We start from the raw sequence: 17,235 nt of genomic DNA, 5'->3' as shown, positions 1-17,235 counted from the left end.
AAATCTATAGAGATAATGTATAGTCCTCCAAGGTTAAGATCATACTTTTTGCCAGAACTAGTTTTTTTTTTTTTTTTTTTTTTTTTTTTTTTTTTTTTTTTTTTTTAACGGTTGAAATTGTTAGTAGTCTTTAAAAAATAAAAAAAACGCCTTGTTTGTTTGCATTTTTTTCTTAATTAATTTGTAACTATGTTTACTTTCAAAAAAAGGTGCTATATCATTCATATGACGAAGGTTTCTTAACTCCGGGTATCAAAGTACAATATTTCTAATTTTTAACGAAATCTAAGGCCAACCTGACAATCCCCAGCAATATCAAAGCAAATATCAAAAGAGTCACCCTTTGAGAACAGCTTAGCAAACAGTTTTGATGATTATCTCAGAAGTGTGAAAATCTGTGATGAAACCTTTAAGCATGATAGCCACGATTGTTCTATGCCCCAGTGTAAACTTAATAGGTTAAGCCTGTAAATATGACGATAATGTAACGCCATCTAGATAATGACTAATTATTTTAGAGGTTTTTTTTATACCCTTGATGGTATACCCTTCTTTTTAAATCGCATCTTTCTTTTCCTACTTTTAGTAAACTTGCTGAGTGATGTTAGATGGAACTACCAACCGAAATACTATTAGTTTTTTGGCGGTTAATATTAATAATTTATAATATTTTTAGTAGACAGCGTTTAAAACTGATGCAATTGAAAAATTAAGCTGACCTCTAAGAAGAAAAAATAATCAATAATATAAAGTCCTAAAAACCCTAAAGCTGTCCCTGTTTCTCCTTTAGCTTTACTAGAAACTGCATGACTGCTGTCATTAAAAAGATTTTCTTTAGAACATCATTTCTGTAATTCTAGTGGGGAAACGAAATCAACTTGCCACATATATCATTAGAAAAAAAGTGCAGGCAGAGTTGTAACTGAAAGTTGAAAATATCCCAAGATTCAGTAGCAAAAAGTCCCAAGGCTTAAAAATAATCCAAAAATATTAAATAATGACACGTTGTATATTTCATATACTTGTTGAGGATAGCATTTAGTATATAAATGTTATTCGTAAGCTGCTTAGCTCAGGAATGAAGTCCCAAGAAGTGGCAGCGCGGAGGCTCTTCTTTAGCCCCGAAAGAGCAAGAGACTTGCACCTTTTGGTGACGCCAGTTGAATTAGGTATCTTCAACCCAATTCAAGAGCCAAAAAGCACACAAAGGTCCCACTGAAGTGCAAGCACAAAAAATAAGAGTAAAAACGAAAACACAAAACTAAAGCCTAAAAGTGTGAAAATTATACCGAAACTACTAATCTACACATGGTTAAAGGGTATCCAACTTGTCTGAGCTGAACACATAAGGATTAAGACGCTGCTCATCCGTGATTGGGGGGCCACTCATCCCGTGTAATAAAGCATGGCACAGCAAAGACTTCAAATTTGGCAATAATAAGGACTAATAATTGTGCCTTTAGAAACAAAAGATATACTCAACTGTATTCAGACATATACGTGAACAGAGAAGCATGTAGACTGTTGCCCTAGAAGTAACTTAACTCTTACACAGGACTTGAAACCCTGTATTTTAAGTATTAACATCCTGATGGAATCAAAACATTTTATAATCAAATCACTTTTGTTTTTTCATTTTCATCACTTTCCCCATCTTTCTTTTTCTAACCAGTTAATCAATTTGGTAAGTGAATAGACCATATTATGAAGTGGACTTTAAAAAAGTGGATTTTAGAGGGGTATCAGAATAAAAACAACTTTAACGCCTGGACTCATCCTAGGCCTAATCATACCTCAAAGTCGCGATTTTCTAACATTTCTCTTAGTTTTTTTTTTCAAAAATATCAAGTTTTTAGGGCAGTACCTAATTTTGTTATTGTTGCCTCATTGAATGATGAAAACAAAACAAAAAAATAATTTCTTATTTCTAACGGCGCTTTTCGTCTGTAAAAATTGAAACATTTGCAGTCCGTTGGTTCCGGAAGACAACTACAGCTTCAAAGGAAAACTGCACGTTCATAAGCTTTCATTAAAAATTAAATTCCCGATTAAAAACGCCATGCATGGTTTTTTAAGTTTTCCATCATCCAATCTTCCCTGTCCTTGCCTCTTTAAATTTAATTACGTTCTTTTGAGTCACATTCGAACTCTTTTGGGGTCAACAAACCTTTTCCTTACTTGTAGAATAAGAATGAAACCCCTCATTGTTTTTGCACACAAGTTTTCTGGCTTCAATGCAAAAACGCCAAAACTGCTTTTATCTTGTGGTGTGGCTGTCCACAATCAGGATAATGATGATGGGTAAATACTTCGTTATTCATATTATTGACTTATGAATAAATTAAACATACCACTCGATGCCTTTTTTTATGCTCTTTCCAAATATAATAATTTTTTTCGTCGGAAATGAATTTTATCCCTACCCCTATATATACCAATTCAGGGTATATATTTGCCTATAGGGGGGTGGGGATAAATTTTATTTCTTATGTAAATGAGAGGTAAGTTTAAGCTCCTCCCACCCCCACCCCCTAATGTGCAAATATATTCCCTGAATTGGTATATATAGGGGTGGGAATAAAATTCATTTCCGACATAAAAAAAGGCATCGAGTGGTATGTTTAATTTATTCATAAGTCAATAATATGAATAACGAAAAATTTACCTGATGATGAAGAGTAGTATTGCTAGTAGCTGTGGACTTTGGAGGTTCTAAAATATTTGAAATGAAAAAAAGAAACTTGCTTGCTTTGCACACAGACTTTAATTTTTGACTTGTACATAAAAACACCAAAACAGCTTTTATCTTCATATATAATTACTTCCAGAAGATATCAGGATAAGGTTTTTTTCCGCCAATAGTCGTGGATAGCCGTGATGACTAGTACTCTTACCAAATTCCTTATTTCTCATTTCTGAGAAAACAACTTTGGCGAAAACAGAAACGACTCAGAAGCAGCTTAATAGTTATCAGACTAACTTAAAGGCAAGCTCTCAAAGACGATGGCAAATTCTGTCAACGGAAAACGACCAAGGGACGTCCCTATGTGAGCTTTTTTGTTACGCCTGATTGAAAGAAAACTATATTACAAATAAATTAATAAACTTCTCTTAGCAAGCCTTTCAAACTTGATTAGGTTGAATCTCTACTCCACGTTTTAAATTTTTGAATAGTTTGCTTATGATCGTTGTGATAATTTTGGACTATGATTATGATGGTTTTATAGATTTTTATGTGAGCCTGGTTTGAAAGGCCATACTAAATGTAACATAAATTAAGCACTTATCGTAGAAAATAACGTTCGTAGTGTTTAAGCTTCTTGATAGTTTGATGATTGTATTACGTATCGTTCTGTCATTTTTCAGTATCCTATATACGACAATGCTTCTAAATCACCAGATCCAATTCAACATTTATTTGATGGTTCGAATTCATTAGATGCTATTTGTTGTAAATTAGGAAAGTCATCCCAAGATATGGAAGAAAAAATTGAAGGAGATCCAGATGTTGTTGTTGTTTGGAAATAATTCAAATTTCTTGAAAATACTTATTTTTGAATAATAAATAGTGTGTATTGTCGCACTCAACTATTGACTTCAGTTAAATCGGTAGGATCTAAAAAAGAACATATTGTAAAAAAATAAATGATTTTATCGTTAATAGCTTTTCTTGTGAATACGAGAGGTAGTCTGCTCCCCGTAGTATTATATACATCTTGGAGTACCAATTGTTCTATCCACGCCGTTCCTCTTCATGTCACCTTGCTTACACAATTTTTGAAATTGGAAAACCCCCGGGATGAGTTCTAATCTAAGTTATACCACAGGACAGTATATTTTGTCAAGTGAACAGCGACCAGCTGACATCGCCATTTCTGCGGAAAAAATATTTATACTAAGATAACCTTGTTTAGAAAAAAAAATCCATCAAAAGTTTATTATTTACCCTTTTTTTAGTATGTATTAATGTATCTCATTTTAAATATATTTGAAATTTGAAACTTTTATCAAAACCAATTTTATTGGTCGGTTGACCAAATTTTACAACTGTGACACGCCGAAATAAAAGCAAACTTAATATTTTTCCCCAAGTTTTTTTGTCATCAGGCGATGTCAAGTACACCCGCGGAAAGAAATCTCAACTCCTTTCTGGATCCAACTTTAGAGCTGTAAAAACAAACATTCTAGCCCAAGATTGCACTAGTTACCACTGTCCGTATTTATTTATTTTACTAGTTGTTTATTTATTTATTTTAAATTTATCAAAAATTAAAAGCTTTTATCTTTTTTATATGTAATTTTGTCTGTCGGTAAAACAAAGTTCGCGCTTTAGGTACGCTAAAACAGAAACAAACTGGATATTTTCCTCCAAGTGTTTTTTTGTCACCAGGCAATGTCCAATCAGGCATCTGAAGCTAAACTCGGCTTCTGTCAGGACTTGGTTTGACACCTGCCAAGGCAGCATATTGGCTGCAGACAGAAAATAGATCCTGGACTTTATGAAAAGCCATATTTCTACTAAGTTTGGATCCAGGATCTGAGTGCAAAAATACAGGTCAGTTCACAAGAAAATATCTCAATTGCAGATGTATGTATAGTTCCAAATTCGTTTAATGACAGAAAAAAAAACACGTAACAAGAAAGAATTAATTTGTTTTAAATCTCAGAGACTGAACCGCTTTTCCCAAATTCGAACCACTATCCTCATGAAGTTCTAGTTTTTGCGATCAATTGGTTAAGTTTTCTTATGTTTCTCTGCCAGTTCATTGTATTTTTGAAATTTATTTATTTTTCTCAGAGATCTTTATAATATTTTGAAATTGAGCCTCTATCACTTTTCCATAGTGTTCGCTTTTTCAAATAAAATATTTTGTTATGGCTATAGCCATATAGTTATGGCCTATAGTTATGTTTTATGTGTATAGTTTTGGCCTATTGTTATTTGTATATTATAGCCTATAGTTATGTTCTATGCGTATAAAATATATATTAATTTAGTTGTAGCAAAACACGTCGCAAGAAAGAATTAATTTTTAGTATCTGACAGTATTTCGAAAACCATTAGACCTTGAAAATACTGGCGAATGCGATAACAAAGAGTCGGTTGGGTGTAAGATCTGTAGCTGTTTGGGTGTTGTGACAAGGTTTGAGGTCTTCGCTCTGTTATAAGCTTATTTCTTTGTCACTATCTCCAGAAGGGTAATCCGGATTTTGACGTATGGTTGAACTTTTAACAAGTCTGCCAGATCCGAGCCGTGAGTTCAAACAGCACCGCAGGATGACCTCGAGGAGATGATAGCCTAGTAAACGACACAGAATAACCTGAAAAGTATCTTCCTACCGTGTCATCTATTATGGGCTGCCACCTTGTTGTAGCATAGCATTTGGAGGTATGAATATACAATGGATCAGGCATTCCTTGTGCATGACCCAGAAGCGGATTTAGGCCTTATAGGGGGGGGGGGCAAGGTACCTTAATAGGAGTGTCACAAATATAAAATAAAAGGCATTTAATGTCAGAAAAACTGAGAGGTCAACTGCCCGGCCTAGAACCAACACTCGCATAACGTCAACTCTTGTTGATAGAAGAGCATTGTCAAGTTTGGAAAACCATGAAATGACTTAGATGAACCAAGGATTATACAATGCCTCTATTCAACTGGGGGTCCTAGGGACTTCTTGACTTTTAGTTATTAAGCCGGCTTAAGCACTCTGTTCAGATTAGTTTCTGACCTGCTGTGGTTGGACCCAGTGCGTTGATTTCTTTAGGGATAACAATTTTATAATTTAAATAATATGGAAATCGCAAAATGGAAACTTATAACGTTAAAATATAACTATCGGATTGAAATTTTGACTGACGAATTCAGACGTCTGGAACTGTTGGTAGGAGTTTCAGAAATTCGTCTCCCAGGGCTAGGAAACAAGAAACTAGATAATGCAGAATTTTTCAGACAGGAAGGATATGGCACATAGACAGGGAGTAATGCTCATAATGAATAAGAAAGCTGCCAAGTCTTGCTTAGGTTAGGAAGGTATTAATAATAGAATTCTTGTTGCTGATTTTATGACCAAGAAGTGCAAGGTATTAGTAACAGTGGTTTATACCCATGTGTGACCAACTGACACATACAGTAGTAACTCGGCTGAATATTAGATACAGCTATAGGAACAAATAGACAAGGTCATTGGTAAAAGTATGGTCTTTTTTATTGGAGAATTTTAAGACCCAGTTTGGTAGAAAATAGGGATAGATGGTAACCTAGCCTGGGTAAATTTAGTGTAGGGAAGGAAAATAGCAACAGCTATAGACTGTTGTAATTGTCTATGAAAAATAACCTGTAAAGAACCAATATGATAAAAATGGACATAAAGCGGCCCGTAGGTCAATGTAAGACGACCAACGTTATTGATCATGCTATTGTGAATTGAAAACTGACAGGAAGACACTAGTGTATGTAGGAATACTCTTACTGATATTTAAAGTATTAAATAAAAAAAAACAAGTTTTTTCAACTAAAAGTAAGGAGCAACATTAAAACTTAAACGAACGGAAATCATTCCGCATATGAAGGGGCTCGACCCCTAGTCAATACCTCGCTCTTTACGCTTAAGTTCTAATTTTGTTCGAATCAAAAACCCCTGAATCACAAAGGCCGTTTAATTAGAATAGATAGCTCTTTTGAAAGTACTTAAAAAACTAGCGTGAAGAGCGAGGTATTGACTAGGGGGTGAACGCCTTCATATACGTAATAATTTCTGTTCGTTTTAAGTTTTAATGTTATTCCTTACTTTTAGTTGAAAAAACTTCTTTTTTTTATTTAATTTCTGATCGTTTTTTAAATAATGCTGGGAAATCCGGTGCACCCTTCATAGAAATGTCCATACCCCCCAAGAAAACATCCTCCATAGAAAGGTCCTCCCACGTAACCCCCTCCCACCCACCATAAAAAAATCCATTCTGAAAACGTATGTATACTTCCCAATAACCAATACTATGTGAACAATGGGCAAAGCTCATAACTTGCAGCCCTTCCCCCGGGAACTGTGGGGGATTAAGTCATCCTCAGAGACATATTTATTAAATTTTCGACTATGCTGAAAAAAATAGCCATCTCAAAATTTTGTTCGGGTGACTTCGGGAAAAATGAGCGTGGGAGGGGGCCAAGTTACCCTCCAATTTTTTGGTCACTTAAAAGGGCCATTAGAACTTTTAATTTCCGCTCGAATGAGCTCTTTCACGATATTATAGGACTAATGGGTCGATACGATCACCCTTAGGAAAAAAACAACAAATAAACACGCATCCGTGATCTTTCTTCTGGCGAAAAATACAAAATTCTACATTTTTGCGTATGGAACCTCGATACCTCTACAGTAGGGTTTACCGTTTCACTGGATTCGATTATTTGATTTTCATTGAGATTCTTCCCATTTTAGGGTGTATTTCCCATTATCTTCGAAAATAATGCAAATGTTTTCAGGCTCGTAACTTTTGATGGGTAAGACTTAACTTGATGGAACTTATATATTTCAAATCAGCATAAGAATTCGATTCTTTTGATGTTGCTACTGGTATCAAAATTTCGTTCTTTAGAGTTTCGGTTACTATTGAGCCGGGTCGCTCCTTACTTACAGTTCATTATCACGAACTGTTTGAAAGATCACCATCTAGTAGTGTCTTGAGTTATTCTAAAGCTAAAATTTAAGAAGCGTAATTACGTTCTGGAAAGTTGTGACATTTGTAGACTCTAGCGTAATAATTTAGAGGAGCAGTGGAAAATGAAAGAGAGTTTAAAATCTGACAATAATGGATGAAATAGTGAAATAGGATGGATGAAGATGGATGGAATAGTTTTAGGAAAATAGTTTGTGATGTAACGGAAGAAAGTTAGGAGGAAAGGTAGAAACTCAGCTAGGAATATTAGTGAAAAAGCTTTAAGCTTGGTAGAAAATATGAGTTATAGGTAGCAAGTCAATATTAAAATCACCACTTAAAAAGCAAGGCACTCGCGAATCTGGTATTTTATCCAATATATTATCCATCAGGTTCAAAAACTCATCCACATTTCCTGAAGGGGGCCTATAAACAACAACAAGAAATAGCTTCCGCCCAGACAATGAAACCTCTAACACCATTGATTCAAAAATCATTTCTCGATATTCTGCAATATCCGGCCTTGGCTTAACATTATATCCATTTTTCACATAAATTGCAAGGCCACCATGCTGTCTTTCCCCTCGATTCCGAAGAAACAACCTATAACCTGGTATATCCAATAATGAAGAGTTATGGTCTTTCAGCCAAGTTTCTGTCAAAGCCATTACATCAGGTTCCAGCTTAGATGAAACTTCATTAATATAATTAAACGCACTATTTAAACCACGGCAACACATACCATACATTTTCAGCTCCTGCATAACTTTCCATTCATTCAGGCACACGTATTTTGAATCAGCACACTCGACATTCATTCCACCCTCAAACCTGGTCTTCATTCATGATACCCTCGCTCATCTGCGAAAAATCAACACGACGACTCTCAAGTTCCCCCAATCTATTCAAATTTATCTCAACCATTACCAAACATCAAAGAGAACGCAAAAGGGTAAGAGAACGAAGCGAGAGAAACTAAACCATTTAACTTACCCCAAATTTTCATTCTACCATCAAGGTCCGAGGAAATAATGGGGCCATGACCAGGCACCAAAAACACAAATAACTGAAACAAACAAAAAACAAAATTAAATAAAATAAAACAAAAACAAAAAAACAGTTATATCCTTATAAAAGGCCACATCCAAATCACTCTAAACTCATATAACTAATGGCTACTAGCCAAATATGCATAACTCCATCATATACAAGAAAAAAAATATTAAATTACTTAAAAAATCATCTCTCTTTACACCATACACAACTCTTCCAAAAAAAAGATCCTTCTTACATAAATAAATATACAAAAAAAAAGATATAAAGAGAGAAAAAACAACAACATTAACACATAGATTTCATAGCTTCATACCATCCCATTTTTTTAACTTCCCCGTTTTCACGAATACACAATACCGGAGGAACCACCGGAGGCACCCAACATTGGATCCCCCTTCCAATCAAAATCTTCCTTTTCTCAAGCAGTTCCCTCCTAATCAATCTAAATTCCTTGCTTACGTCATCACTCACAAAAACGGGTTTGCTAAAACCTAAGTCTTTTCCTTTCAGTTTCTTTGCGTTACTCATAATAGCAAATCGGCCTTGATATACCGCAGTTTTAATCTTCACGAAATTGTCCGTAACTTGAACAACAGAAAAAGATAGAATATCCGAAGCAGGAATCCCGAGCCCATCAACTAGAACACGTTTGACAGTGCTTTCAGCATCTGCACTCGGTCCAGTCTTAACATTCCAAAACAGAACGTTATTCTTCTTATCCGTATTTTGGACCAACATCGACTGGTTCTTTAACAGGACAACTTGAGTACAACGTTCATTTATTATGATCTTTTGCGCATGCGTCTTATCAGTCAGTTTACCCACTTCATCATTAGTTTTGCTTGCGGTAGCTTCAATAACCGCGAACCAAGGTGATCGATTGATTGTTTTATAATCTCCATATCAGATTCTATGGTTTTCAGTGAGCACTTAATATCTGAAACATCTTTATGTAATATTTGTAACATTTCTAAAATCATGGAAATGCTACCAGCATTTGTTTTTTCGCATTCACGCACTGCGAAGAATGAATTCATTCACTTTGAAGTGAAAGAAGATTTATTTTGTGAGGAGTAAGAAACAGTACGAAAAAGATTAAAAAATAATAAGGCATCAGTGCTGATATTGTGGTAAATTTCGAAAAAAAAGGAAAAACCTAGTCGTTTTAGGAAAACTCGGGCCTTTAAAGAAAAGGCCTTTATAAAGCCTTTTTATAAGACGGGTGATAAGGCTCAACATGCTAATTATAGAGGCATTAGATTGATTTTTAACTGTGTTTTTCCTTGTAGGTCACCTCTCGTTTTCAAGAACCTTGCGATTTTTCTCTAGTTTTTCACCCCTTGTTCCTTTCTTTTAATTTGGCCCTCGTAGCTGCTAAAGCTGCCAAAAGCATAACTGCCAATGGAAAATTAAAAAAAGGAATTCCTGATTTTTCCCTGTTTTAAGATATACATAGTTGTATAAGTTTGCACGTGTCATATTTTTGATAAGTGCCCTAGGTTTTGACTCATCATATTTTTAATGTATTTTCATTAATTTTATTGTTTTCTATTTATTTTTATTTTTGACTTTTTAACTAAGTGTTGACTTTTTTTATGTGTTTTTTTTATACTGAATTATGTTTGACATGAACGTCACGTTCTTTTGATGAAATATATATATATATATATATATATATATATATATATATATGTATATGTATATATATATATATATATATATATATATATATATATACTTACTTACTTACTTAAGTCCCATCCGTCCTTGAAGGTCGTCTTGGGGCCTCTTTCTTCATAACGGCGTGGATGTGCCTTCTGTATGCTTCACGGTCTTTTGCTAGGTGAAGAAGGTCCGAGAGGCGGTGAGGTGCAAAGTTTTCCTTCCACCTTTTTGGGGGACGACCACGAGGACGAGAACCGTGAATTTGGCCTTCGAAGGTGATTTTTGGGAGACGGGACCGACTCATCCGTTGTACGTGACCGAGCCATCGAAGTTTCTGGAGCTGGATCTTCATGAGAATTGTTTGTTGTACTTTAAGGCGCTCGAAAAGTTCGAAATTTGAGATTCTATCAAGGTAAGTGATCCCGCCGATGCGGCGGAGGCACTTAGTTTCAAATGCTGCAAGTCGACGGTTGTCATTTACCTTCAGTCGACGGTTGTCATATATATATATATATATATATATATATATATATATATATATATATATATATATATATATATATATATATATATATATGCATATATATATATATAGTGCTTTTTTGAATGTAAAATTCAAATTCGGCAACCATGCTGTGATAGAAATTTTAAAAATAAAATTCTTTTCTATTCAAACAATCAGATTTCATTTTCACTGTTTTTGGTACTTTAACTTTCAGAGGTGCTGCTCAAATATGAATATTATGTTATACATCCTTTTAAAAAAATATTTTTACACAGGGCAGACACTTCATAAAGGCTCACACTCACAGTGGAATTATAAACCCAGAATATCGCATAATCAGATTAATTATCAGGTGCGAACAGCCGTACGATGATGGAATTTCAAAATATTAGAGGTATTGTTTGAAGGGCATGTAGCGAAAGGAGTTTTAAAATCCAGAAAGAGAAAGTTCTTATAGGGGGTTATTGAATAAGAAGCTTAACTATTTTGGTGAGGAATCCTGTTTGTCAAAATAGAAAATAGATCATATTGTGTTATGGTATGACGGTATGACATTGTTAAGTTATTAGGCCTATACTACTTAAGAAACTCACTTTTTTGTTCGATTTAGAATTTGAGCTGAGACAAAAACAAAGAAGGACTAGGTTTATATCCACAAAAAAGATCGTTATTTATAGATAAGATTTATTGCAAAAAGCCTGCGGGCCATAGCAACACAGAATACAGTCTACGAACAAAGCTCAGGACGAAAATGTAACTATAGATAGTAAATCAAAAAAGACAAAAGAACAAAAAGACAAAAAAAAAGAAACACACCAAGGTTCAACATTTTAACCGACTAACACCCATCATAATAAAATTCACTTCCTAAAAACCGCAACCTGCTATACTACTGAGAGTGATCGAAACAAGAGACATGCACCCGACTTGTTATTAAATAAAAAAAGCAATATACGAGTATACTCGTATTGAGGAGAGTAAAAGCAAGTGAGGAGAGGGGAGACTTTGACACTTTTTGGGTTGGTACGGATTTCAGCTGTTTTTAATAAATTTTGTTCCAATATTGAATAAAAAGGCATTATGGTGCAAGAATTATGTTGATGATCAATTTTTAAAAATGCTAACAACAGATCTGAAATTCGTTGAAAGCCAGTAGATTCTTTTGTTTTTAGATTCATTTTTAAAAAGAATAAAATAGTTTTTGCTAGGTTTGTATGCAGAATATAAATTAGTTTAAACAAAAATAACTTAAATATGCATACTGTTCTAATACGGTAGTAATTTTCCTGGAGGACGCTAAATCACCTTGGTTTTCGTTGTTTTTTCTCAGAGACAAACTTGCATTTCCTCTGTAAAGGTTTTTCTAAAATCCTTTGATACAATGTAGAAAATGTTCAGCACTTAACATCAAAATATGTCTCCTATTGTTTTTAAAAATAATTCAGAAATCATTGATTTCTTATTTAAAAGCAGATTTCAGGAATAGATAGAGTGCTTTTAGAAGAATGGGACCCTGGTGAATATCAATGCAGCCAACAAAAGCAATTTAGGCCACTTTCAAAGGCCAGAAAGGGTATAGTTGAACAGATCAAGGGGTGACGAATTCGGTCCGAAAGTATCAAAGATGTTAGGTTTATGAGCTGAATCAATTTTTCGTGTAACTTGGGATACATGTAAAAAATTGCTAACAATGGTCACTCATAATGAAATTATGGTTCAGGCTAGATGCATTTTGCCGGTTTTGTGTGGGCAATCAGTTTCTTAGACCTAATCCCTCCATAATTATTATTTGGGCCCTTTCAAGTGTAAATCACTCACGAGGAGTCACTTATAGATTGCAGGATTTACTTAGAACTTAGTACTTAGGTCCTCCTGAGCCATCTGTGTGACGCAGAGAGCATCGACGAAGCCTCTGCAAACGTCACGTATTGGCGCTGCGGCGAGTACATCCTCCCACTGGTGTTGAGGTGATGTGTCTGAGCGTGTTTCTCAGTCTTCCCGTCTGTCGATGCCCACGCGGCTGCCATTGTTGAACCTGGCACGAGATTCTGGAGTCCTCCATCTGAAGGACGTGGCCAAGATAGCTTCATCTCTTCTTCTTAATCGCTTCAATAAACGCGGCTGGCCAGTTCCTCTGCGAACCTCGATCTTGCTGACTTTTTGACACCAATTGATACTCAGCATGCGTCTCAAGCACATATTTTCCAAAGCTTCGAGTGTTCTCTCTGTCCTAACATCTAGTTTACAGCACTCATCAGCATACAATAGCACGTACAAAATGTTGCTATTAAGGAGTTGCAGCTTTAGTGTAAGCGAGTACTTCTTTGATTTCTATACTGGCTTAAGTTTGTTGGAAGCAGCGTTTGCCATGCCAATTCTTCTCTTGACCTCATTTTGCACCTCTCCTGTGTAATCGACCCACCTTCCGAGGTACTTAAATTCATGGACTTGTTCGCGTATTTTTTACAGAAGCTCGACCGGCGGGCCTGATGTTGCCATTGATTTAGTCTATGTTGATGTTTAGGCCGAATTTATCCGCTTTAACGCTCACTTTGTAAAGGAGCTCCCGGAGTCGCTGCTTTGTCCTTTCCACAAGGGCCACAAGCGAGTACTTCTTTGATTTCCATGCTGGCATAAGTTTGTTGAAAGCAGCGTTTTCCACGCCAATTCTTCTCTTGACCTCATTTTGCACCTCTCCTGTGTAATAGACCCAGCTTCCGATGTACTTAAATTCATGGACTTGTTCGCTTATTTTTTACAGCAGCTCGATCGGCGGGCCTGATGTTGCGATTGATTTAGTCTTGTCTATGTTGATGTTTAGGCCGACTTTATCTGCTTTAATGCTCACTTTGTAAAGGAGCTCCTGGAGCCGCTGCTTTACCTTTCCACAAGGGCCACATCATCCGCAAAGTTGAGGTCCGAGAGGATTTTATTTCCGACTGTTACTCCAAGGCCAGTCGCACTCCTGACATCATTTTGAAGTATATAGTTGTTCCGTTATCTGTCTTTACGCAACATTCCGTATTTTCGTACAAGGCCATGATCAAACTTATTATTTTTTCGGAACACCATAATACTGTAGAATTTCCCAGAGTGTGTCATGATCCATAGAATCAAAGGCCTTTTCAAAATCAATGAAGAGCATGTATATCTTGTTGCACCGCCCATTTGCTTCTTCTATCAGAATCCTGAGCGTGAATTTGAGGTCTGAACAAGATTTACCTGTACGAAAGTCATGTTGCTCTTCTCTCAGATACGGATCGAGTGCTTTTTTCAGGCGCTCGAGTATTACAAGCACTTCAACCTTTCGCCAGTTATCGCAGATAAGTGCATCACCATTCTTAAATATCTTAACAATTATCCCTTTGGTCCAGACGCCAGGGAAATTTTCGGACTGCTAGACTGTTGCGATCAGTGTTATCCACACTGAGAGGCATGTCCTCACTGATGCTTTGATCATTTCCGAAGTTATGCAGTCTTCACCAAGTGGTCTTCCATTCTTGAGTTTCTTCACTGCAACAAGCATTTCAGCAGATGTTGGGGGATTATCCTCAATTGTCAGGTTAAGAAATAGCGTAGAAAGGATGCTTTCTCGTTCAGTTGGTCTCGGCCTATTTAAAACTTTTTTGAAGTGGGATACCCACCTCTCGTCAATTCTCTCGGTTTCGTTGAGAACATTCCAGCTCTCATCTTTGACTTAGATCGATCTGCTGGGCAACTTTCCTCGCATTTCATTTGTGAACCTGTAAAGTACTTTGGAGCCTCCTTTTCTAGCTGCTTCCTCTACTAGTCTGGCCTTCTCTTCTACACATCTCCGCTTGTCAGCTTTTACCGACTTTTTGATTTCTTTATCCTTTATTCTATACAGGAAATTTGCGAAGACCGAAGGTCTGTCGCCGCCAGCAGAGAGAATTTGCTGTCTCAGGTCATTGCTCTCATCGATTAGTTTTCAAGTTTCTTGTGATATCCATCTTTCCTTCGGTTTCTTCTTATATCCGAGCACATCCTTAGCAACTTGATTGCATGTTGTCTTCATTTTTAGCCATGCTGTTTCCGGACTGTCTGTGCAGTTTTCTATTTCAAGCAAAGCGAATGTGTTCTTCAACTCCATACAAAAGTTTCTTCGGGTTTCTCGGTCATGTAACTTATCTACATCATAAAGCTTCGCAGAATTCGATTCTGCATTTTTGTGCACTTTCAGCTTGACTTTCAATTTTGCCACCATCAGGATTTGATCCGACTGGGCATCTGCCCCTCTGAAACCAAGTACGTCCAGAAGACTTGTCCGCCATCTCCTTGAGATTAGGAGATGATCTATTTGGTTCTTCGTCCTGCCGTCTGGCGAGATCCATGACTGTTTGTGGATGGTTTTATGTTTAAATTGAGTTGTGCTTACCATAAGATCATTACTCAGAGCATAATCTACCAGGAGGGCTCTGTTTTCGTTCATTTCACCAAGACAATGTCTCCCTAGGACTTGCGGACAGTAGTCTCTTTCTGCTCAAACCTTTGCATTGAAGTCCCCGACCACACAAAGAAGGTCATTTGATGGTACTTCTGATGCCAATGACTGAAGAGCTTGGTAGAATGACTCCTTATCAGTATCGTCTGCATCATTCGTAGGAGCAGATGGGTGGTTACAAATCTTGCAAGTAAGAACCTTTCAATGACTGGCTTCCATTCAACTAGAACTTTGGTGGTCTGGTCATACAGCATTATCCCAACTCCTGCCTGGTGCCGGGATTCATTTCCGCTGTAAATTAGCGAGTGACCATCTCCTAGTTGTTCATGTTCAGATCCAATCCACCTGACTTCGCTCAGAGCAAGGAGATCTAGCTTATACTTTTTCATCTCTCTGAGTACTTGTTCGGGTTTTGTCAGCTGGTTTAGTGTCCTTACATTCCAGAATCCAAATTTTGTCATAGTTTTCGTTGTCATAAATCGTGTCCGTTGGCGTGCTGGGGTCGTCGTCGAAAAGTGTAGTGGGGTATCCGAGGCTATCATCGATGTTTCTTTTGCAATATGGAGTTTTATGGGGATAGGCTGCAAGCCTATCGCCCAACCCTCCTCATTTTACGGACTTGGGACCGTCATGCTCCTCCGACCTCTGTAAGGCAAGGATCCTTGCAAGGTTGAGTCATCGATCATAGCGGTTCTTTGGTCGTTATGCAAGAAAAGCATCGACAACTGTCTGCTATGCGCAAGGCAATGCACAGAACTGAATTGGGGCCATTTCAAACATGTGCTCTAGCACTCTCTGTTTTCGTTCATTTCACCAAGACAATGTCTCCCTAGGACTTGCGGACAGTAGTCTCTTTCTGCTCAAACCTTTGCATTGAAGTCCCCGACCACACAAAGAAGGTCATGTGATGGTACTTCTGATGCCAATGACTGAAGAGCTTGGTAGAATGACTCCTTATCAGTATCGTCTGCATCATTCGTAGGAGCAGATGGGTGGTTACAAATCTTGCAAGTAAGAACCTTTCAATGACTGGCTTCCATTCAACTAGAACTTTGGTGGTCTGGTCATACAGCATTATCCCAACTCCTGCCTGGTGCCGGGATTCATTTCCGCTGTAAATTAGCGAGTGACCATCTCCTAGTTGTTCATGTTCAGATCCAATCCGCCTGACTTCGCTCAGAGCAAGGAGATCTAGCTTATACTTTTTCATCTCTCTGAGTACTTGTTCGGGTTTTGTCAGCTGGTTTAGTGTCCTTACATTCCAGAATCCAAATTTTGTCACAGTTTTCGCTGTCATAAATCGTGTCCGTTGGCGTGCTGGGGTCGTCGTTGAAAAGTGTAGTGGGGTATCCGAGGCTATCATCGATGTTTCTTTTGCAATATGGAGTTTTATGGGGATAGGCTGCAAGCCTATCGCCCAACCCTCCTCATTTTACGGACTTGGGACCGTCATGCTCCTCCGACCTCTGTAAGGCAAGGATCCTTGCAAGGTTGAGTCATCGATCATAGCGGTTCTTTGGTCGTTATGCAAGAAAAGCATCGACAACTGTCTGCTATGCGCAAGGCAATGCACGGAACTGAATTGGGGCCATTTCAAACATGTGCTCTAGCACTAAAAAGAGAAGCCTGTAAATTCCCAAATTTTGTCACAATGAACTAATTATAGTCAGAATTTAGGGAAAATTTGCAGAATGGCAGCTCTCCAGTTGGAGACAAGCTGAAACAAAACGAGAGACATTTTTGGCCTGCTAATTTTCTGCTCTTTGTAGGCTTAAAGTCTTATTTGGGTAAATTCACTCCATCCCCTCCCCTGATTAGCCTATATGTTCAGCAAAATCACTGTGACTAAACTGGATATCTCGAGTCTAAACAGGGCAACAACGGATCAAA

The 17,235-nt window shown here is 37.1% G+C and overlaps 2 protein-coding genes across 3 annotated transcripts in view; one reads left to right on the top strand and one right to left on the bottom strand.

Annotated features, from left to right (window-relative positions):
- Nprl2 (Nitrogen permease regulator-like 2) overlaps positions 1 to 10,825 on the top strand; it is a 62,935-nt gene extending 52,110 nt beyond the window's left edge. The window contains exon 9 of one of the 2 annotated variants that reach the window (XM_089106595.1): positions 10,487 to 10,825. In XM_089106595.1, coding sequence (XP_088962721.1) covers positions 10,487 to 10,513 — 27 coding nt within the window. In that variant the 3' untranslated portion in view covers positions 10,514 to 10,825. Of the gene's footprint in view, positions 1 to 3,366; positions 3,583 to 10,486 lie in introns of those variants that run through there. The other variant, XM_089106594.1, reaches the window with a different exon arrangement.
- Positions 10,826 to 14,832: 4,007 nt separating this feature from the next.
- Positions 14,833 to 15,333, bottom strand: LOC148939515 (protein CFDP2-like). Its single transcript, XM_089106898.1, has one exon. The coding sequence runs from the start codon at positions 15,331 to 15,333 to the stop codon at positions 14,833 to 14,835; it is 501 nt and encodes a 166-aa protein (XP_088963024.1).
- Positions 15,334 to 17,235: the final 1,902 nt, after the last annotated feature.

The sequence above is a fragment of the Artemia sp. Qi Xiang Cuo genome, chromosome 21, assembly GCF_049724085.1.
Source record: "Artemia sp. Qi Xiang Cuo chromosome 21, ASM4972408v1, whole genome shotgun sequence".
NCBI lineage: Eukaryota > Metazoa > Arthropoda > Branchiopoda > Anostraca > Artemiidae > Artemia > Artemia sp. Qi Xiang Cuo.
This window is presented reverse-complemented; position numbering and strand designations above follow the sequence as displayed.